Raw genomic sequence first — 22794 nt, 5'->3', positions numbered from 1 at the left:
CCATCAATAAAGTAATATCATTTTTTAGACAAAATTAATGTATCGATACGATTCCGATAAAAATCGAAACGGCACGCTGTTATAGTTAGATTATCGAGAGATAAACTCGTTACGATGGCTTATTGGCGGAGTACAAAAACAAGATTATAAAACTGGCAACTTTGTGGCAGAACTTTCCTCGAAATTAGTTTGCAACTTGTTAAGTTTTTTTCCTTTTAATGGGCGAAATTACCAACCGCAAGTTTAAATATTAAATTGAGCGACGAGATATGCAAGTGTACGCAAATCAAACGCGATATACGAGTAAATAATGTAAAATATGTGAAAAAATTTTGAAAATACTTAAACAGATGGATAATTGGATTTCACGAAAAGTTGTCTAAAATTATTGTGTATCGAAAAACGATACAGACTCCTAAGAGTTACTGGAAAAAGTTCGACCATTCCTCGTTCCCGCGAGAGTGGAAAATATCTCGTAAATATCGACGCTGTTAAACTGGAAAAAAAGGACGTGAATTACTGTAATTGTTGAAGTAGATCGAATTATTGCTCGCAGCGTGAAAAGCTACGAATCGACCAAGGAAACGTGACCGCCGACTTTCGAACTACCTGGTACTTCTAAGGAGAGAGGCGCAAGGTGTGGAAAAGCAATGGGCCGACGGAAAGATAAAATAATGTTTGCGTTGGTAGCAATTATCTGATCGAGAGTTGAAAGTCGAATGTAAGGCAAGTTACATAATACGGTGTTAGTTACGTACGGTGAAGTATTCGATTTGAAACCTTCGAGGGAAAACATTTTCGCGAGTCTTTGTCTTCTGTTCTCGATGAACGTTTACGGAAGAATTTCTTAAACTTCATGTCTGGGGAACGTTTCTCCCCTCCACGGGAAAAAGCTGTAAAACTTTTACGGATCTGCATGAAAAATAGAAAGTTTGAATTTACGACGAATAAATTTCAGCGAAATTTTCCAAGTTAAACGGGGATGTATTACCCAGCGGGCATAAGTGCCTCGTAAAAAGATAGTCAATTTCCTTGATAGAACGAATGCTCCTCGTGTGGCTAAATCAAGTTCATCTTGTAACATGCTTTTGTTTGAACATTTCCTTTTCAAACGAATATGTGACTGAGGGAAGATTAAAAATTGTATGGTTTCTTTGCGAATAAATGAAACTCGACCTCTACTCTACGCAGTAATTTTCCAACAATCCACTCAACCGCTAATAAACCTACGCGAGGGGTAGAAATGAAATTGTTCGTCTGTGTGTAAGTCTTGCGTGAGGATGAATACTTAACCATCCAAACGTAGCGTACTACGAATCTGTGAAAACGAGTAAATCACGAAAACGTTTCCCTAAATGGAGTCGTTAAGATTGCCGATAACAATTCTCGTGTCTCGTGTGAAATTACATGTTGTTACCCAGCGCAGCGAGTCACAGAAGTACTCGTGTTACTTCAAGTATGCTGACATCAGCATTTTGATATCCTTCTGAGCTAAATGTTCCACGATGTTTTTTAATGACAAACACTGTATTAATTAAGCAGAAATTCGAATAAACTAGAAACGAACTGATATTTAAGAAAGTAGAGATTCACTCTTTTCGCGCGCAAACGTAGATACGTTTTGAACTTTTGGTAGCGCACTTCTTCGCTAGAAAGAGGCAAATGGAATTATCCAACGATCAAGACATCATCGAGGTTCTCTAGTTTGAAACGGGAACGAAGGGTCGCGGCACCGGGTGCCAACGTCAATATTTGGATTGGCTGTTTCTTCCGCGTCGAAGATCACATCCATTATAGCTGATTTACACGGGCCGCCGACGTTGCTCGACTTTCCATGGCTTTCCGAATATTTATCAGTGTTTCCGCTAATCGACCTGTCTGCTATCGACGAGACGTGTCCCGTCTGGGAGAGGGAAGGTGAACGCGAGATATTTGGTTCGCTTGAAACTCGACACGACGAACGCTGAACATGCAAAGGCAAACGATAGAGGTTTATGATATTTTTGTTTGTTTATTCAATTTGTAAACGGGATGAACCTTGTGGTAGGACGAAGTTGGTGCCATATATTTGGCAATCATTGAGATTTATATTTTTCACAAAATGTATTTTATAGAGCTTCGAGTCCCACGTCAGCAGGCAGGCCTTGTTATTTATTTATCGAATTGTTCGTGCTTCTCGACGGCTGAGTCACTTTCACTTTTAGTGTCTTCGCCATTCTTGCTGGATGGTTGTCAATATTTTAAAAATACATCGAGAAATGCTGTTAAGTGTCGATGAAGAGAGGTTGAGTGCCAAAAGATAACACTTAGGACGAAGGAGCGAAATAGCACGCGCCATCGTCACAAAATTTCCAAGTTTGCATTGAACGTGTGCATCAATATGCAAAAAGACATGTCTGATCTGATGTCATGCATTCGGCGTTATTCCTTTCAGAACTAATTGTTTCTTTTCCGTACACTTTGATATAGCTAATCGACTGTCATTGTTACCTGTTCAAGTGACCTTCAGTTCCCATGTACATGATAACGTGTATAGAAAAGAGCATAATGAATAAATTGCGGATGTTTATGCATTTATGAAAATATGGCAAGATATATGCGGCAAACGCACTGTAAGCATTAAGAATTTAAATAATAAGAATCTAAATTATAAGAGTTTAGAGATGTATATGCAATTAGATTTAACCGTGTATAGCGAACATACTGTAAATGTAATTAATAAGGTAATCTATGTCAAACAGTATATGCTACGTATAATTGTATCGTAAATGTTACAACGTAATGACTATACCGTGGATGTTTATACAGATGAGCATGCAGGATATAGACAGATGAGGAAGATTCTTCTGCGTTAACTTAAATGACAACGTATGGATAATAATCGTTTAAGGTATCGTTACTTTAAGATACTTTCACCACACTTACAGCAATTAACTATAATACAATTTTCGACGAGGCAATGATTCACAATATATCTACCCTGTAAATGTATATAGTTGTAGAACGCGTATGTATATAACACAGATACGTAATTTGTAGGCGTGTATGTACAAATGCAGTACCCTCGACCGTTGCTAATTAGTGTTAGTCAACAAACGACAAACTTCGTGACATACATGTCTCACTCTAGGCATCGTTCTTGGAAGCACCAGTGTCCTACGTAGTTTGTAAACACGAGCGCCGCGATGCAGGCGAATCGATGTGTACTTAGAGTAACGTGTAATATATGTATGTATAATGTCGGATCTCATTAATATTAAAACTATATTTATGATTATCTTGCTCGACACAGTTAGAGGAGGACATTTGAGTATTACTTGACGTAGGCGAGGATTTAGTGCAATTAATGATCACTTTCATAGGATTTATCATTCGATTTAAAGAAGGATTCGAGTTGCTGAATTTTTATGTTGAACATTACTAAAAGGAATAATTCGTTAGGATAACACAGTGTAACAGTATGACATAGCGGTGATTATTTTTTCTCCTTGAATGAGAACGATCCTCTAATCGCCTCGAGCAGCGTGTTAGTCGATATAGTTGTATAAAATATGTAAATTTTAATTATCCTTCGAACGCCTCTGCGAACGGTATTACGGATATTAAGGAAACATGATAGAATCTACCTTCTTTAATGTATCTTCGTTACTGTCGACGAGTTGAGGGCTACACGAAACATCGTGCAATAGAACTCGCTAAACGTACACGTAAACACAGCACTCTCACAAATGTAAATGTGTAATCCTCTCAGAATCTGTAAGTATAGTTTATTACTGCGAATAAAAAGTCGAACAATGTTAACTTTTTGGATCAATCTTGCCACACCGTTATTCTTAACCCACTGTGACCTTAATTCCATACATTTGTAAATAAACATCTACTGCTGGTGATACGAAGAAATACCAAAGAAGAAGAGTGTTCTATCAAGCATCTCTTCCTCTGCATACCGTCATTCATAATCTTCTCTAATTATCTCAAATTCTATCGATATTCTCCTTTAACTCACCACTTTTTTTGCTCTCGTTTCAAGTTGATGAATATAACGTAAACTTGCAGTTCAGATTCTTTTGCTCGAGGCAATACAACTAAATTAACTTTATCCTCTGGCAAAAGAGGATCCATTTATTGCTTCTAAAGTTTTATCCAATCTTTGACAACTGTGTACGAAATTTCACGCTAGAATGTGTATTCGCGGAATATCAATAAAAATATTCCGGAATATCGGACTTGTTGAGGATAAAACCCTCTAAATAAAAGCGATACAGTTTGTTTTTATTCGATCCTCTCCCATTTTGGTTTATTTGCCCCGCGAAAGGGTGTTTTATACAAATGGTATTGTTCGCATCGACTGATGCTCCTTTTGTCTCTACGACGTTGCTGTAATTCCGGCGATAGCCAATTTGACATGGGTAGGGGTGCTTCTAAATCCCCGTTTATCTCTCCCTATTATACACGAACAGCGAACCTCGATCTCCGTGGTAGGCCTTTCCGCCATTTTCGGGGGTGCCACCTTCGTCATCATCATCTGACAAGGGAAGCACTCAACCCTCTCCGATTGTAACATAGGTTTCCTCGAGCTATCGTATCAAAGTTCTGCCTCGCATGGAAAGAAACCGGAACAAACCTAACTGAAAGCAACTCGTGCGATTCATTTTATTCGTCGACTTGTTTTCGTCGACTGATCCCTGAAACACGCCTTTACGATACGTAAAGTGGCCGTATAACCCCTATACCAATTTCTAGAACGTTCCCTCTTCAGTTGAAGCACGAGAAACATCTCCTGTCTTTGACATTCGCGTGCTGATACGAAACTGGGACAATTGTTCAAATTGTTCAAACTTGCGACACGAGAATTGGAAACTTACAAAATATTGCAGAAGATAGAACTCGTGCAAAATTAATATTCTAAGCGTAGAAAACGTACCTAAATAAACTCAACTAAACAACACTGCGATTTTACGGAAGCGCCGCTTCGAAGTGACAAGATAAATATTTGAAATCAATTTATAATCTTTTTCGTGTATATAAGTGACGCAAAGTTCGCGACACTTTTCTTTTTCAATCCGTGTCAGACGCAGTTACATACCGTTTGATTAATTGTGTGTCGCTGTTATTAATTTTGTTCAAAACAAGTGTTGAAATAAAAATACGAAGCAAACTCGTAGTGAACGCTAACAGCAAGCGCCGCGTTAACATATTGAAAATTGCTTGTAAAGCGACAGAGAACAGCTCGTTATTTCAGGTGCAAAGCATCTGTGCCCCTCATCGAGCGAGAATTTTCCTATTCTAGGACAAATTAGCGTCGATAACGACGCTCGGAACAACTCGCAAATTCTTATAACGAAAAATGCAGTGAAGGAACATTTTCCTAATACGTGGAGGAGACTTGAAAATTATTCTTTCACGAAAGGACACTCAAGGTCTCATTGAAATCCTACGAAGTTGCTAGAACGAATGGAGAGCGTCCTTCTGAGCGGGATTTTCGACTACGTGATCCGTGATCGAGGATCCTCGCGATCGAGTTAATTCGAGTGGTTCTTCTGGTTATGGAATAGCACTTACCTTCGTCTTCGCCGACCCAGTTGGACCAACAAGCATTAATCCGTGTCGCACCACCGTCGTCTCGTACAGCTGGATGACTTTCCTCACGAACTCTGCAATCAAAGAAACGGAATTTAATGACACGTCACCTTGTAACATTTCACGGAGTCTTGTCAAAACCGAGTTCCATTATAAGATTCCTGTTATTCAACCAAGTGTCCCCACTCTGATTACTCCAGATACCTTTATTAAACTTTATGGCAGCGTTAATTAAGCTAGGACCTCCCAACGCCTCGGCAATCATCTTATTTCTAAGGTAATTACGAATTGGAAATTTGGGAAAGTTTACTTTTCTACTCTTCCATTAATTTTAGTGTGAAAATTCGATCGACTCGTAAGGTTTTATATTTAAAATAAATAATAGTTGTTACATTGTGTATCATACAGGGTGGCTTAATTATCTAAAAACAACTTATTTGAAAAATATCCGTGAGTACCCAACGTAATATTGAAAGAGATCCAGGACGAGCCTAACGTTTGAACTACATGGTCCTAAAACAACTTTCGTTCCTGCACTGTGTGTACCTTAACATGCAACTCAATTTATATCACTCGAACTCATTCTCATTTGGAGTTTGAAGGTCCGTAACTATTGGAGTTTCTTCGCTTGTTAAAATAACCGTTTTCCAGGAGCTTCAGTGGTTAAATTATCGACTTTTTTAACTCTGTATAAGCTAACGATATCGATACGGTGAAATTTCTGATGAAGGCAGGGAAATTATAGGGAAACATCGAAATGTTCTATCGACGAGACACATTTTATAGTCGTAAGCCTTAAACAGTATCAACCTGAAGGCTTATCATTGAATACTTGGTCTGTTGAGATGTTTGGTATACAATTTCTAAGCTGCTTCAAATTAATAAGGCAGATCGTTACAGGCCTTCAAATGAATACATCGATTCTGAAATACATAGTTACCGAGGACTATCTCTACCCATTAATTAGAACGTATATCCGAATTTAATATCCTCGTGCTTGTGCATTACGTAAAATTAATTTCAACGTCAAAGGTACGGTAGTCATAATATAATACAAGCCGACTGGCATCGCCATCTTAATACTTCCATTTTCCTATGGAGGGAGAAATGCTGAGAAACTAATGAGAACATTTAATTGAAATTACCTAAAACAGGTATATGAACTCGAAGTTAAATAATTTAATACGTCAAAAATATCCCAAAGCGAAAATTGTATGAATCAAAATTATATAGAGGTACACGTAAGAAAACCACAACCTTATTTCGTGCGGGACACCCTGTTTGCCATGAGGCGTTCAATCTATTTTAATGAGTATTTGGCACAAAGCACCTGAGCGTAACATTTTCAGGGGTTGTAGCGTTCACCTGTGTGTTTCACGTGCAATCAAAGGTAACAAACGATCCCTCATTACTTACCTAAAGCAGCACATAAACTAACGTATAAATAGGTATAACAGCCCGTCCCGTCACATGGTGACGTCGCATTAATCAGGACATTTTAACGGAGGAGTCATGTTCAGGTATATTAATGAGACTGGACAAGCTAATTTCTCCAAAATGAACTGACAATGTTCGTATGTATCTTAAAGAATCAGAGATAATTCTTCTGTGTGTTAAAATAAATAAATACTGGAAGAGTTAATAGTTACAAGAAAGATTCATACCATCGATTTCCTCCAAGCCCATCCTAACGATCGTTGCTCGTATCTCCGCCTCTAGGATCCCGTAGTCTACTTTCTTCTCCTCCAGACGCGGAAAGAGGTCTGAGACGATGCCTAATTAAAGTAAGAGTAGTATGGGCTAATGAACGTTAGTCATTTGCGTAACAACCGGTATCAAGAGCTAAGCTTCAACTTTAAAGTGTCTACGTGCCCTCCAAGTACACCGCTGTTCAAAAGTGCATGAAGAATGAAGTATCGTATCGCGTACCATTGCAATCGTGTATTTCTTTAAAAGATAAATGATATACTGGTAGATAAATACTGGAACAGATAGTAGTTATAAGAAAGAATTTATCTCGCATTCGCAGTATTTCTCGAGAACAATAATTTCTCATTCTCATACTTTTGGTCGACAGTGTACACCTTCGTGTTAGTATTTCCATGCAGATTGAAGTGGTATTAAAAGAAGGTTTTAATATGAAATTGCATGTACAGTTGAATGGGCGCAACACGTTGGTCTTAATAAAAGCTGCTCACCGTTGAACAATGTTAAATCGTCTTTGAGGAACTTCGGAACGTTTACGTCTCGCAGAGCTCGTAAACAGATCTGTTGCTCGTTTAAATCTTTCTGTTCCCTTTTTAAATTCCCTGCAACTGCTATGACCGTCTTCACTGCTCGCATACCGAAGTCGTAATGATCCTAAACGAAAATAAACTAACAACGTCGAGGAACGTAAATTTATTCTAATCGTTTATGTGAACTGTAATTCGAATCGATGATAAAAGAAGTGTTGCGCCTTGAAATTCGATATGCAAATAGTAGCGTGATTTAAATGCTGTACGTAAAGCTTCAGAAAATCTCCAGAGATGGTATGGCCAATTAAAATACGAAAAAGGGAGGAAAAAGAAAAGGGTTTAATAATCACTGACCTGTGTGCTTAATTGTTCGGAGCTCAATTTAAACGTTGTCGTTATTTTTCCAGCCAAAGCTTTTGCCTCGGAAAAACCATAGGAAAATAATGAAATTTCAGCAATGAGAGCGTAATCGGGTACCATCATGGCCACAGGGCGGAACAGAGCCTTCAAATTGTCTGGCAATTCTGTACGACCAGCGTAACCGGGGTTCATAGTGATGAACACGGAGCAAGACGGCTTCAAGACTATTTCTTCTCCTTCGAACACAAATCTGAAAGGTAAGTTTTAATTATGAGACTTTCGATTAACGAACATCAAAGCATCCTGAACTTAATTTTGTTGTCATTTCAAGAACTTACGTATCGACACGCATTTGCTGCGCCTGTTGAATCGTCATGATTTGCTGAGCTATTACGGACAATACTTCTATATCGATTCTATTGAATTCGTCGAAGCACGCCCATGCACCTGCACTTGCGAGGCCCTTAAAGAACTTCCCCATCGACATGAAGTCCAATTGATCCGAGCAATTGAAAACCACGCACTGAATAGCGAATGCTTTAGCGAGGTCCTTTACTGTTTCTGTTTTTCCAGTTCCAGCTGGGCCAGCTGGCGCGCCGCCAAACTTCAAATGCAGAGCTCCAGTGAGGGTCAGGTAGCATCTATCGGTTAGGGGGGTGATGACGAGTCTGCCAGTGTTCCCCAGGTACTCGTATCTTCGAAAAATATAATCACAATTGTCGTGCATGCAATTCTGATAACAGACCAGTAACGATCTCTAGAGTTCACAAAACATTGCCCCATTTTCCGCGACCAATATCCATTGAACAGTGGTCCCATAAACACTTGTCAATGATTCCTAATTGTTACCCCTCGAGGGGATTAAATTAGCTGTTGTTTGTTTTGTAGAAAAGTGGAAAAAGAATTCAAATTACCCATATGGAAATTCGGCGTTCACCGCTCGCACTTTCAGCTCGCTGTCGTTCACCCAGTAGTATCGTAGCTGCGATATCCAATCGAAGTCGTTGACGTTCGATACGTTCTGTACAACCAACGTGTGCAAAACGTCCCTGGCGTGTACTTCAATAGTAATCACGGCTTCCAGCATCAACCTCTGAATTTCTGTTTGAGGGCCGCGTACCAGTTCCCGTAGATCGTTAAGCTGCGTGAGAATTCCATCCCGTCAGAATTAGCTAGGCCAATACTGATTTTAAAAAAGCTGTGTATTTAGTTCAAATAATTAAACTATGACTATTTAAAGTACACTTATACTTCTTATTAAAAGACGGAAGATATCTACTGGAACCGTCTCTCTCCGCTCGCCACGCCCACTAGAACATAGACACCGCCTACTAACGAGGAAAGGTGGCTAATTGCCAATTTTAATCGAATCGTTTTAAGTGGTAGATGGACAAATGTGAGAACATTGCACGCAACATTAATTTCAGTCAATGTTAATATTTCCATAGTGTCTATGACCAAATCAAAATCGATTTTTAATGAAAGTAACATTTTGGTAACATTGTACTACTTTAATACATCAAAGGCATTGCAGGTTCAATGCAAATAGCAAATAGCAAAGCTTTAATTAATCCTCTGATATCACTCCGAATGAGATCTACCGCTACATCCGACATTACAGAGCCTGGATTAGAAACATAATGGAATGGATCTCTAGTTATTGGAGATCCATTCTCAAGTGAACCCGAAGCACGCCCAGAGAACAGACATGAGAGATATAGTGATAGGATAATGTGTAGCGAAAATGATGGGATTTCCCACTCCATCCATAAGCGACAGGCCAAATTTACATGGATCACATTCGACTTATGCGAGATTGCATCATAGAAAACTGAAAGTATTACGCGTGGAAATTAATGTTTCTCTTCATTGGAATCGTCCCTGCTTCTGTCGCCACGCCCACAAGAACGGAGGCTCTACTCACTGATGGGACACAAATACCCTCCTCTCGTTAGTAGCTGCCTATTTCAATAAAATCACTCAGATGGTTTTGACAAAAAGTAATGTTTCCATTGTACTTATGGTTAATTTCACCCGGAACCCAATCAAATGAAATAAAATAAATGTCCAAGCCATGATTATCCACCTGTCCCAGCAGCTCTTGGTAATAGTCGTTGAGTCTGTTTTGTAGAATTCCATTTTCAACGTGGGCGGTCCAATAAGTCTGACCACAGCAAAGAGTCACTTGTCCTGGCCACATGTAGACCCATTCTTTCCTCGGGGTCGAATCAATGACACTCAGAGCATCTCGAATGATTTCCCTGATGGTATTACGCATCACCTTCTCCAAGTCACCGAGCCAATACTCGACGCTTCTCAAGGGGTACATGGACGGCCGGAAGATAACCTCCTCGCCCTCGGCTGAGTACATTCTCGTTATCTCCAAGTCGCTCTCGAACCTGACCTCCTGTATTGCCTCGAAACACTTCCTCAGATGAGGTTGCACCGCGTGAACGTTCTTCGCCTGAGCCAGGATCTCGAGGAGCTCCTCGTCGCTGAGGAAATAGAACCGCGGGAAGACTCTTCGTTTTATTTCCAAGTAGTTGGACAATCCCTTCTGCACCACTTCCAGGAGGCTGTGGCACTCCTGCAGGCTCTCCAGAAGATTCTTATCAGGACAAATCTTGATGATCTGTTCACGAGAAGAATTTCGATACGGTACACGGACGTGAAATACCAAAGTTATCGATATTACGATAGCAAGCTCGCGATTACGTAAGGATTCTCGTGAGCATTCTTCATAATTCGTCTCCAGTTTCGTTCCATGGCATTGTACCTCCTCGCTTCCGCTGGCAGCTGCGTGGTGATATCCTCCGAAGTAAATATTGGTTCCAAGTACAGCCAATCCCTGCACATGGACCGCACTTCCATCTTCAAACGTTTAATTTCTATTTCGTTACAGTCCACGCCCTACCTCTGAACGCTCAGCCAGAGAAGAAGCACTTCCTGCGTCAGCTTCAGCTTGGTCTCCCATTCGTTGATTTCGTCCTCGAAAGCGGTCTTCAGCGGACTGAAACTAAGCTGCTGCACTCCGAGAATGTGATTGTCGAGAAGCATCATCGTCTCCTCTGCAACCTTAATTATGTACGTGCCTACAAATAACGAAAGTCGGAGTTGTAGTACTGCGAATAATTATAGCGATTTTGTCTCGTCAGTTTCTCTGTATGCTCGCCAGTAGTCTTATAAGGAAGAATTTCCATTATGATCGATTCCCACTCGGCGATCATTTTGTTCAAGGTACGTTCTGTGGCGTACTCCTTCGCTGCAGTGTCAGCGACAGTCTTCACCAATTCCTCGAACTCGTGGATACCGAGTACCAAGAGATTTTTGAATGTTATGATCGGCGTAAGTGTCATTTGTATCCCCGTTTGGGCGCTCAGTTGTTCGAAGTGACGGTCCTTCATTCCTGGTTCTCGAAGGGCTTGTATCAGAGGGATATAAGGTTTAAATTCGTCGATTTGGTCCTTTATGGTTGTTGCTATCGCTTGCACCTCTGTTCAATAGACAATACAAATTCTCAGAGTGTCTTATACGTTTCAATAATTTAATCAAACCATGTCAACCTACGTGGCTGTTCCTGGAACGTCCTGATAGATCGAGTGATTATTCGGTACATATCGATAACGAGGGAGTCTACCTGACTGCCGTCGACGTGGATCAGAGGATTGTCCATCCACACCTCGTGCCATCTGAGCCAGTCTGCGTATAACAATTACACCTCGTTGTAAAACAATTAATTACATAGCTATACGTGAGTCTACGTCCTCGAAGAGACTCGAAGGTATTCTATATAAACGAGGAACACCCTGCACATTACATTGGAAGTGCCATTATCGAGATTTCATTCGATTGCATTGGAAGAGAATCTCGTTGAGAACAGGAAGCTGTGAATAGACTACAATAGATATTGGTTCACAGTTTAACGCTTCGATGCTTGCCTGAAGCGGTGACCCATAAACTCCTGTATGACTCGAATTCCCTTATTAGTTTGTGCAAATGCTCAAAGGGGACGACTTTCATTCCGAACAACTTTTGTCGTTGGTTGAGCAGCAGTCCCGTCTCGCGACAATCCATCATCGCTTTCCAAACGCGCTTAACGTCGAGCGCTGTCTCGTGCACCCTGTTGATGTCCGATTGAAGAGCAATGTTCTGAACGTTGCCCACCAGTGTGTCTATCCTCTCGAGAAGGAGGACCTCGTCCTGCACTTGAATTTTGTAGAACTTCTCCTGTTCCTCGACGAATCGTTCGTTAGTTTCCTCGATCTGATCGTTAAATGTATATATTGTAAAAAAAACATGAAAAGAGGTCGACACGATGCTTGTTCACCTGCAATTGTATCTGTAGAGGAGATCCAATAGCCTCCCATTTCGCCTCGAAGTCCTCGTCCGACAAGTTCCACCAGAAGCTATCCAGAACGTCGAAGTCGAACTTCAACGTGTCCATCCTGCCCTCCAGATCCTGCACCCGAAGCGGTATGGTCTCCATCCACTCGCGCATCTCGAATATGTGCTCGATACTCTGCGGCACCTCGTTCAATTTAATCCTGATTTCTCTATAGTCATCCAGAATTTTATCAATCTCCGTGCGTAACCTTTCTGTGAGCATCGCGAGCAACCCCGTAGAACAATCGTGGCGTTTCTGAGTGAGAACGTGCCTCAAGGGTCGTACGTTCACGTAGAATGGACCGATGATGATGCTTTTAGGTATAGTAACCTCAATATTATGTTTTAACGAGATCTGCGTCGCTATCGCTTCCTTTATGTCCGCCGTTGTGAGATCTTCCTCTTTCTTGAACTCTCTGCGCAGTATAATAGAATTTAATACAATGCTGCGGAACAATCGAGTTAGAACGCCATAAAGGATGGAATATTCAAGAGTATATCGGAGTATAAGGAATCCGATTTGGTACTTACTCGATGTAATTGGCGATGTCGAGATTGAAGAGATCCAGAAATTTATGATATTTCCTCGCATAGGCTCTCAATGGTATGACGGACTTTTGATAAGCCAATTTCAAGCTGTCGCGAACGTCGCAAACGTGCTCCTCGAGCAAACCAACGGAGCTCAAGAAAAGATCGACTGGGAACTTGAGCTCGAGAAGTAGGAAGGGATGCACTTGACGAACTTGATGGCACATGGTGAGCGCGTTGTCGTACAACGATATAATCGTTTCCTTGATAGAAATGAAAAAGTGTTATGTGCTGGAAAAACTCTCGAGTTTATTTCGAATCGAACAGAAAAATGTTGATTTCACGAAGAACTTCGAAAATGTCACGGTAACAACGTGTACTTACTACGAATTCGTTGGGATTCGTTGAATAGAATACCTCGCGATCGTTCATTTGAATCTCTATCGCGAAGATAGGCTTGAACCTAGATTGAAATTGACTTTCGACGAGATTCTTCCCCCACTCGAAGGATTCGTCTACGTCTAACACACACAATGCAGGACTCTCTAGACTCTCCCTGTACGACAGGATAGAATTCTCCACAAGAATCCGAAGTGCATGCTGCTCAGATTCCAAAAAACGTAATGCACGAACATAATATGTTTATTCATCCCTGATGTTTTTAGCTCCACTACAATTTCATTGATTTGTACACACCTGCATACGCAGAGTGCCAAGATTCATGAAACGGTTCAACTTCATCATGTCATAGACACCGTGAACTTTTTGTTCAAGATTGAACCAACCCTTCCCAACGTCCCTTAAACACAATCTCACGGATTGCGATATTTTTTCCAGCCACGGCTCTCTCAGATACTTGATGACGGTTGTAATGGCCAAGGTTTGGATATCCTCAAATTCTTCCAGCTGCATGAATTTCCCCAAGTTGGAAGCAAAGAGATTCATGCTAGACACGTGGATGCATTCTGCCACAACGCAGGCCATCGCTTCGTACACTTCTCTCAGCACGTACAGCGTAATCCAATGAGTGAACTTCTTTGTTTCCTAAATGGAAATTATTATATACATTATTCGCTATTGTACTTTATCAAAAGTTCTTCTCGTTTTAAGCCACGTAGGAGCAATTGTCCAGGCATAATTAACGAGCGAAAAGATCACCGTGAAGTTTTCCATGCTCGTATCGATTTTTCCTTTTTCTGGCGCCGCTTCCGTCTCGACGCAGGGAGTCCACGTGATGAATTTAAACATTTCAGGATTTCGTTCTATCATTTGCCTCCACATGAGATCGCACATTGTACGCTGGTAATCCAGACAGATCTCGTCCATCAGCTGAAACACACGGTAATTAACGAGCGATGTACAGCGTGGCTCTAAAACTTGATGTAAAAACACAGAGAAATTTGACAATATATTTTCAAGGTTGAGTTAATAATAATAACACATATTCGAAAAATATAACATGACAGACAATATATCCTTGTGGCACGCGAATTTATACAAGAAATGTCTACGCACTGCCGATTTTTTCTTTCTCTTGAAATGACTACGTATCACTGTTAGGCGAATGATGGTTTCCTTTTGTTCTTCGTTCAAAATCTGCATACCGTCCATCTGCATGCAGTCCAAATAGAAATTGTACCTGTAGAAACATTCTCTGTATATTTTCATGTACTCTGTATAAGGATCAGCGTTGTAGTTATTACTTTATGGATGCCTCTGCGATTCGTCTGTTTTCGATAGCCACGGCAACTCTCTTGGCAAAAATCCTAGGGTCCTCAGCATAAAATCGGATGTAGATTCTTGGTATGAAATACTTCCGCTTTCTTCCATCCAGAGTGAGCACCGTCCACAGTTTCTTCCTATAATCATAATTGGTGACTGCAGCGTTGTGCCAAGAAAATAAGTGCCCCGTCAGGTCGTCTATATGTTGAAATCTCTCGTCTTCCTCCTGAAATCTTGGAACAAATACCGTGGCTGGCAATGGATACCGTTCCCCATCGATGACGCCAAGATTTATCCAATCCTCGATTGTTCTGCTCATGTACGTGGAAAATGAATGCTTAAATTACCACGAGGAAAGCCTTGATTCAACCTGTTCGATTATTTCGCTACACCGTGGGGTGGTGATTTAGATTTCGAGCGTATTCGAAACTTCCATCGATCCCCTACCTGCAATCGTATTCCTCGTCGTCGAAGATCTCCAATGGAAGGATATGGGTGGTGGCGAACAAGCCATAAATTTCTTCTGTGGACAGCAGCGGCGAAATAGCGGAAGGAGGCAGCATTTCCTTTGGCGTGACGTTCACCTCGTTCAAAGCATCCTCGATTTTCAAATTTCGGTATAATCTGCGCCGTCTCTCCATCTCAACGTTTCTCGGCAATCGTTTTGGCACCACGTTCCTCTCCATTTGCACTTTGGGCGCGAACGTTGTCGCGGGAAACGTCTTGTGGATAGAATCAATTTTTCGATTTAAACAGTGGCAGAAACGTTCCTTCAGGGTTCTATTCGATTCATTGTTGTGACGATTCTATCCGTATTTTTAAACAAATTTATATAATATTCATGTATATACGTATATATTATCTCCTGCTCACGATTGATCGATCCTCGGGGAAGCTCATCCATCTCTTAGCTTCGCCGAGGAGCTTGTAAGTATTTTCGTCGTTTAATTGTTGCACGCGAGCACTGTGATGTTCGGTGGAAACTTGCCAAGCAAGTTTGGTTCTTCTGGGTGCAGTGGTTAACAGAACTACTTCTGGTCTCACGGGATGTTCCGCGGTGCCTGTATATTATACGTTTACTTACAGAAATCTTGTACTATTAATAATTTCATACAGATGTTGCTTTACTTTTACTTGATTACTTACCAGTGACGATTTCGGAATAGTAACCGCGTTTCTTTAGCTCTGGTTTATCCATATTTATAATTTTACACACAACTTATGTACATATGAACCTAAGTACAAAGAAACGACAATTCCTTAACCTTTCCGACATGTACTCCAGATGTGACATTAACCATTTTCAGCAACTAATATTCTTTTTAAACAAAATAACACTTTAGCGGGAATATTAATTTCATTTTTGAATGAATACCATTTTTTGCAGGAAACTCCAATCAAGTGGCGCCATCGGTGGGAAAACGCCCAAGTTTGTCCTCGAATAGTTCCTACTGTCAACGCTAGGTGAGGCCATTTGTTTGTTTTAATAAAAAAATATAGAATGAAGGGTTGAAAAATAATTCTCATTCGTATTTTAATATTACAATGCTTGTTCACTAATTTGTTATTGGATATAACAAAAAAATGTACGAATACTTATCTCGCCATCTAGTGGCAATAATGGAAATTAACTTTACTACAAACTTGGGCCTTTTTCCATCGATGGCGCCACTGATTAACAAAAACTTTGCGTCATCTAACAGCTACAATGGGAACTAATTTGACTACAAACTTTGGCGTTTTCCCACCGATGGCCCCACTTAACCAGTATTAGTGTAGTTTAGTGATTGGATGCTTCTAGGGAGAAGAATAATCTAAGAATACTTTGTATTTGTACATCCTTTATTGTGCTATTACCAATATTACGAGCAGTTTTGTAAAATGAAAGCTCTACAAACGGTTCTCTAACCGTTTGTTAAGTCTATTCACGTTCCGTCCCGACGGATCCGCTACTGTTCGTCCCTGGGCTAATCGGCGCGTCGATACAGCGGACCAATGAGGTTATGATCACGTGAACCTCAAGCAAGCAGTAGTGTTTTCGTCCGCTCCATCTTTCCAGTTAAACATACAGCAAGTCAGACGGTACATACCGTCCGTTAATAGCGCATCATTTACTCGGTCTTCGCATGTAAAGCTTCAGAGTCGAAAGATCGTCTTTATCTGTAAGTACAAACTTAGTTCGCGTCGTCGACTATAAGGATTTATTTCTCGGTAGAGAGCAATTGCATCGGATTATTCTGTAGAAAACTCTCCTTAAACTTTCGCTGGAAATGTAAACTAATCACAGCGCATGTGTTGTGATCAGGAAAAAGCGAGGGTAAGCGACAAAACCTTCGGGTCTTACCCGATGTAAAACCTCGTCGCTTCATCCTCTTCGGGGTCAGTACACATTTTTAACACTCTACTGTTTTTAAATCAGCTTCTTCCTCGTGTTGGCAAATAAAACATGGAACTGTTACATATATTAAAAGTTCAAAACATTTTTAAACGTTGCGTCTTTCGCATGAATAAAGTTAGAAATCAACTTTCAGTTACTGTAAATCAAATACTATGTCCAGTACGGAAACTGCCGACGAAATTGACACTAATGATTTCACTTTGGGTCCCCCTAATAAAAGAATTAAAAAGACGCACCTATCCGTCGAGGAAAAACAGTTGATTCTGAACATATATAAGAGTTTGATTCAAGAGAATTCGACCATGTTAATAACAGATATCGTTCAGAAAGCTGCAACCATTGCAGGTAATGATTCAAGAAGAATAATTTTAATTACTGTGGAAAGAGTTCCGTGAGCGAATGCGATACATTTGAATGAACGGGTTCATTGATTTGGGTCACTTTTGCCGCGTAATCGATCTTTTTCAAATTTTATTAAACGATGAAGATATTAATTGCGTTCTTTGAATGTGCCTAAGATTTGATACAAAAATTGATTTTAGTGGCAAAAATGGCCCTGAAACGTGTGAAAGTGTTTCATTTAATACGAAAAATCGTGTTTTCACGCTGATGATAATTACAGGGGTGTGTAAGTCTACCGTGTATAGGGTTCTTCGAGAATACAAACGAACACGCACGTTATCGATTCCCAAAGAGAAAAGAACTTATGATAGGACTATCGATACGATAGACGATTTAGACAAAAACGCGATCCGGCGGAAGGTGCACGAGTTCTATCTGAAAAACGAAATTCCTACTGCCGACAAAGTACTGAAAGTTGTGAATGATGACAACGATGTGCCTAACGTTAATAGAACGATTTTGTATAAATTATTGAAAATATTGAATTTTCAACACGCTCGTAGAGGGCGAAGTAGCATGTTGTTCGACAGAGAGGAAATTGTAGTGTGGAGGAGAGAGTACCTGAGAAAAATAAAAACCTATAGGAACGACGGACGAAAGATATATTATTTGGACGAAACTTGGATAAACGCTGACCGTACAAGGCAACATGTTGTGAAAGTTGAGACCATTAGTCCCTCGATGCAAGCTACTTCATCGGGACTATACACAGGCGTGAAAAATTCCTCTAGCACGGGAAAACGACTTATCGTTTGTCATATCGGTAGCAGAGACGGTTTTGTGCCTGGGGGGATGTGGGCTTTCGAGTCGAAAATGTCTGGTGATTTCCAGGAAGAAATAACCCATGACTCTTTTGAAAACTGGTTTTTAAAGATTCTGCCAAAATTAGAAAAACATTCCGTAATCGTCTTGGATGACGCTCACTACCATTGCAGAAAGGTTGAAAAAATCCCAACCACTGCTACTAAAATAGAAACTATTAAAAGCTGGCTAGTATCGAAGAATATTCAATTTGACGAGAATTTATTGAAAGCCGAGTTGCTCGCGATAGTGAATACATTAAGAAGTAAATACGATGCCTATGTCATAGACGAAATGGCAAGAAGAAGCGGTAAAACTGTGCTTCGACTGCCGCCTTATCACTGCGAGTTAAATCCGATCGAATTGATTTGGACGGAAATTAAAAGTTACGTAGCATCGTATAGTAACACCGCTAAATTTAACGATATTCAACATTTGGTCGTGGAGGCAGCGAATTCGATAAGTTCGAAAAAGTGGAAACATGCTGTCCAACATGTCGAAGAAAAAGTAGAGACAATGATGTGGGAACTAGACAATATTATTGAAAACAATACAGAACCTATTATCATTAACATAAACGAGGACAGCTCGTCGTCAGATTATTCAGATTAATCTGTTTCATTTCAACAATATTTTGCTCAAGTATTGTTGTTTTGTATATTGTCGATTTTGTAAATATATTTTTATTTTTAATAGTTAATGCGAAAATTGTAAATATTCTTATCAATGAATAACGTGTAAAATTGTGAAATAATATATATTGCTACACAGACTAATGTAATATATTTATTTAGCGAATATCAATGCCCCTGCATCGGATGTATAAGATAGACAAATCATTCCCAGTACTGTACTGGGTTACAATACCTTCCTTTATCTACTTTAAAACCCACTTCACACAAGACAATTGTTGAGGATATAAGATTAGAGGATAACTCTAACCTACGTCAGGAGACTGTTCTATACTATATTGATTCCTTTTGAAATGTAACTTGTTACTTTTTGTGTGACTATCGTTGCTATATTGAAAATTTCAGATATTGAACCGAATACCTTGGAATATGCTTCTAATATAAAGACTGTACAATAGGAGCTAAACACTCTTCCACATAGAACCTCGTTATGAACTTTGTGTATCCTCCAATTTGTATCGTTTTAACCAACATCCGGAATGGAATGATCCGAAAGAAGTTCCGTGTGGTGCTGCCATCTGGATATGAATATAGAATGTACGTAAGTACACATTTCCATGAAAGCATCGAGTAGTATAACAAAGGCAAAACTTTAAACATTAAAGGTTTAGTCAAGTTAGAGACGGTAAAAGTCAAGGTAGAAGAAAGTAAAAGTAAATACTGCGTTAACGTAGAGGAAAGATTAACTGCACGTACCTTAGTATCGACACCCTGGCCCCGTGACTACTGGCTACGTTACTGTCGATCCGCCATTTTAAAAAGGCCAGGGGTCTGTTACCGACGCGCAGTAGGTTACCATCTGCCTATCGTTCGGTCTGTGTCGAGAACTGCTCGGTAGAAATGGTCGTGGTAGGTACTACCCTCTATAGTGAGTTAGGGAAACGGGGGGTTGCGCGAGTGTATTCGTCGCGACGTTAGGCGATCAGCTGTGCGCTGTTCGTGGCGGACATTCCCCGTGCGGTGTGGTGTCGGACGCCAGGAAGTTTCAGCAACAACGGAGAACACAGCCAGTCGAGCAACGCGTAACGAAGCACCGAACCGAGCGGAAAGCGTGAACGCGCGCGAGGTTACGCGGTGGCGGCGATAAATCGGTAGTATTTTCGGGACGAAGGGGGGGGAGGGCACAAGTGAGGCATGACGGGAACAGGTGACAATAGAGCTTCGCCATGTTAGATTTCACGAGATCGCGAAACGTGCGCCGCTGCTGCTGCTGCTGGTGCTAGTGGAGAGAGAGAGAATTTATTTTGTTTTCTCGACTCTCGTGCTACTTTCCTCGGCGGTGATCCAACTGAAAATCATCCAAGCTGGATAGGTTACCCGAGTATCTCCGCGATACCGTGGACTGGTTTATGGGGTAAGTTTTTTTTTTTTCTGTATCATGAGCAAAATTATTCCACGCGCGACCCGCCGCGAATTTTCCTCCCTCCGAGAAAACCGAATTCACGTTCGCGATGTGTCGCAGAGGGGAGGGAAAGAAAAAGGAACTATTAACCTCGTTGTCCGTCGAACGGCCTAACCTCCCTGTCGAGGTTGACGCTCTCGGTAAAATCGCGTGTCCTCTCGCTTATTCTGTGAGAAAGTAATCCCCGTGTGTCGTCGTTTCGATGCGAAAAATTCAACAGCTCCGCGCGCAATGACAACCCAGAAATTTCGTCCGCCACTGTCACGAAATAACGCGTGTTACATAGAATCGCTGTTCCGACACAAAGTGTTTCGCAACGTGCACCATCGGTCGCATTTTCGCGATAACCAGTGACAACGACAATGACAGCGTCGATTACACTCGTCGATAAGGTTAGAAGACCCAACGTAAGTCGGGAATATCGATATTGCTGTACGAAAGGACAACCTCGAACGAAAAAGTTCGGGGAAAAAAAGTCTTTACGTGTGCTTGTTCAGCGCCGAGAAGTTACGTTACCTTGATTGGATTTCTTATTTCCAACCTTTTATCGTTCGATACGTAGGAGAGGAAGCGTATATCGTTTGCTTCGGACGACTTACGTAAACGTGAATCGCGCGCGACTTTCTATAAAACCGATAACGTTTATTCGATGAAGAAAATTTTGCTCATCTCTGTACGTTATATATTTGTTCCACGATTTCCCTGTCGATATTTTTGATAGTGTTTTATCAGCGTTCAATAAGTCGTTACTTAAGATAGAAAGTAGGTAGACAGTTGGAGTAAGGTAGTGTATGGTCATTGTTCTTTTTAGGTTGTCCGTAGAAATAGAAATGTGGGTACGTGTATGTCCTAGATCCAAAAATATATCATATCGCTTTTCTTTATTCTTTCTCTATTTAATGTACCATGACACGTGCACGTATTTATCGTGCTGGTTTTGGAGTCGGTATGGTACCCGATACATGTTGATCTTTACGATAAAGTATGATGTGGTATAAAAATGTAGTGCATTGTTTATTTTAAGTTAGATTTTTTGTACTGTAACCGTATACCGGAATATTTTCACGAATGTGTCTACGTTTTAGCGATAAAATGATCTCTTATCGTCGCCTAATGCGAAATACCCTTAAATAGAACGGTGTTGATAAATCGTGACGTGATATATACATGCTGGGTGTTCCATTTAAGGTGACCACTCCAAATATGTATCTCCGTTGCCTTCAATGACGTGAAAAAGTGTTCTTATAAATTGATAACGGTTTGTGGTCTACTTTTTGCGGTTACAGTTAAAAACGTATGGTTTGTCGCACCGCAACAATGGAATATGGAACTAACTGTGTTAGTATCTTAATAAAGACGATGTAGCGATATTCTAATATGTGAACAATTACCATGCTTAATTTCTGTTATTGGAGTATTGTTATACTCGGAAAGCATGAATAATTTTGTAATGTATTCTTCGAAATAGTTTCCTGTGAAGTGACGTGTTAGCACTATATAACGGGTGGTCCTAATTGTGTTTGATGCTTCTAATGATGACGAAATACTAATCGATAAGAAAATAAGGTCGATAATGTTTTTACTAAAACTGTAATTTCTATTTTTGAAAGCAAACTCCGAAACTAAGAGTTACTTTGGATGAGCTTCCTTGTGTGATATCTTAGAATTTTGATCCTCCAGCTAGTTCCTGTGGCGTGACTTTCAAAATGAAGGTCACATTAGACCGTACCTCTAAATAAGAGAGATAAAAGCTGGTCAATATTTCTAATTACAACATCGAGTGACTGGCATTATCGATTCCAGCGAACAGAAGGAGAAACTCGTGGGGAAGTGTGCTCCAATCTGGTAAATGTTAACGCGAAACGATAATAGGTGAATTGCGTAGGATCAGTAACGATTCAAGGACCTTCACGTTTGCGCACGATCGCGATCCTATTGTTTCTCGAATGTCGCCGGGATAAAAATAAAAGGAAACGAAATCGACACAATGGAAAAGTATCTTCTATACACCGCTGGCCACGTTTGTTCTGGTTGTATGACGTTTCCCCTTTTTCCTACTTCGATCGCGGACCACGTGCACGTGATGTAAACAGGGATTTAAAGAAACGAAACCAGTTTTTTTTATCCTCGTTTCCCTTCCGTCTTCGAGACGTACTTGTGCTTAGAATTTTATTTCAGGACGATGCGAATTCCTAATTTCCATTTCTAGACAGAGTAGATGAAACATTTTAGAAGATTTTGTACGAAATTGGAGAGTTGTTACTGATCAAAGCAAAAATGTATGTTCCT

The 22794-nt window shown here is 40.5% G+C and overlaps 4 protein-coding genes and 1 long non-coding RNA gene across 7 annotated transcripts in view; 2 read left to right on the top strand and 3 right to left on the bottom strand.

The window, feature by feature from the left end:
- LOC128875164 (dynein axonemal heavy chain 1-like) overlaps positions 1-14705 on the bottom strand; it is a 77123-nt gene extending 62418 nt beyond the window's left edge. The window contains exons 1-18 of the mRNA XM_054120538.1: positions 14604-14705; positions 14247-14417; positions 13785-14132; positions 13473-13688; positions 13092-13351; positions 12505-12976; positions 12116-12440; positions 11745-11876; positions 11350-11670; positions 11092-11269; positions 10893-11025; positions 10264-10809; positions 9092-9318; positions 8516-8872; positions 8172-8427; positions 7779-7941; positions 7245-7355; positions 5563-5654 (exon numbers count right to left, since the gene is read on the bottom strand). Of these exons, the coding sequence (XP_053976513.1) occupies positions 5563-5654; positions 7245-7355; positions 7779-7941; positions 8172-8427; positions 8516-8872; positions 9092-9318; positions 10264-10809; positions 10893-11025; positions 11092-11269; positions 11350-11670; positions 11745-11876; positions 12116-12440; positions 12505-12976; positions 13092-13351; positions 13473-13688; positions 13785-14132; positions 14247-14417; positions 14604-14705 (4410 nt within the window). The remainder of the gene's footprint in view (positions 1-5562; positions 5655-7244; positions 7356-7778; positions 7942-8171; positions 8428-8515; positions 8873-9091; positions 9319-10263; positions 10810-10892; positions 11026-11091; positions 11270-11349; positions 11671-11744; positions 11877-12115; positions 12441-12504; positions 12977-13091; positions 13352-13472; positions 13689-13784; positions 14133-14246; positions 14418-14603) is intronic.
- Positions 14706-14787: 82 nt separating this feature from the next.
- On the bottom strand, positions 14788-15496 carry LOC128875163 (dynein axonemal heavy chain 1-like). Its single transcript, XM_054120537.1, has 2 exons — positions 15258-15496; positions 14788-15121 (listed from the first exon to the last, which is right to left on the bottom strand). The coding sequence occupies exons 1-2, from the start codon at positions 15494-15496 to the stop codon at positions 14788-14790; spliced, it is 573 nt and encodes a 190-aa protein (XP_053976512.1).
- A 1340-nt stretch (positions 15497-16836) lies between these two features.
- Positions 16837-19952, bottom strand: LOC128875965 (uncharacterized). Of its 2 annotated transcripts, XR_008456922.1 has the most exons (3): positions 19800-19952; positions 19465-19621; positions 16837-16970 (listed from the first exon to the last, which is right to left on the bottom strand). It is a non-coding gene; the product is annotated as an uncharacterized LOC128875965 (long non-coding RNA). The 2 variants fall into 2 exon arrangements; XR_008456921.1 differs by lacking the exon at positions 16837-16970 and having other exon boundaries at positions 19170-19621.
- Positions 17037-19183, top strand: LOC128875959 (uncharacterized). Its single transcript, XM_054122011.1, has 3 exons — positions 17037-17189; positions 17342-17553; positions 17831-19183. The coding sequence occupies exons 2-3, from the start codon at positions 17361-17363 to the stop codon at positions 19021-19023; spliced, it is 1386 nt and encodes a 461-aa protein (XP_053977986.1). The 5' UTR covers positions 17037-17189; positions 17342-17360; the 3' UTR covers positions 19024-19183.
- Positions 19953-19958: 6 nt separating the features above from the next.
- Positions 19959-22794, top strand: part of LOC128875961 (MOB kinase activator-like 2) — a 35579-nt gene continuing 32743 nt past the window's right edge. The window contains exon 1 of one of the 2 annotated variants that reach the window (XM_054122016.1): positions 19959-20457. Coding sequence is in view for 1 of the 2 variants with exons in the window: in XM_054122024.1 (XP_053977999.1) it covers positions 20453-20457 (5 nt within the window). In the remaining variant the exon portion in view is untranslated. The remainder of the gene's footprint in view (positions 20458-22794) is intronic. The other variant, XM_054122024.1, reaches the window with a different exon arrangement.

This window comes from Hylaeus volcanicus, chromosome 4 (genome assembly GCF_026283585.1).
Source record: "Hylaeus volcanicus isolate JK05 chromosome 4, UHH_iyHylVolc1.0_haploid, whole genome shotgun sequence".
In the NCBI taxonomy this organism is placed as follows: Eukaryota; Metazoa; Arthropoda; class Insecta; order Hymenoptera; family Colletidae; genus Hylaeus; species Hylaeus volcanicus.
This window is presented reverse-complemented; position numbering and strand designations above follow the sequence as displayed.

Coding starts and splice junctions, on each gene's coding strand:
- LOC128875163 (XM_054120537.1), bottom strand. CDS start 15,496: ATGGAGAGGAACGTGGTGCCAAAACGATTGCCGAGAAACGTTGAGATG. Junction 15,122..15,257: donor GACGAGGAATACGATTGCAG/GTAGGGGATCGA, acceptor GTACATGAGCAG/AACAATCGAGGATTGGATAA.
- LOC128875959 (XM_054122011.1), top strand. CDS start 17,361: ATGTCCAGTACGGAAACTGCCGACGAAATTGACACTAATGATTTCACT. Junction 17,554..17,830: donor GAAAGCTGCAACCATTGCAG/GTAATGATTCAA, acceptor TGATAATTACAG/GGGTGTGTAAGTCTACCGTG.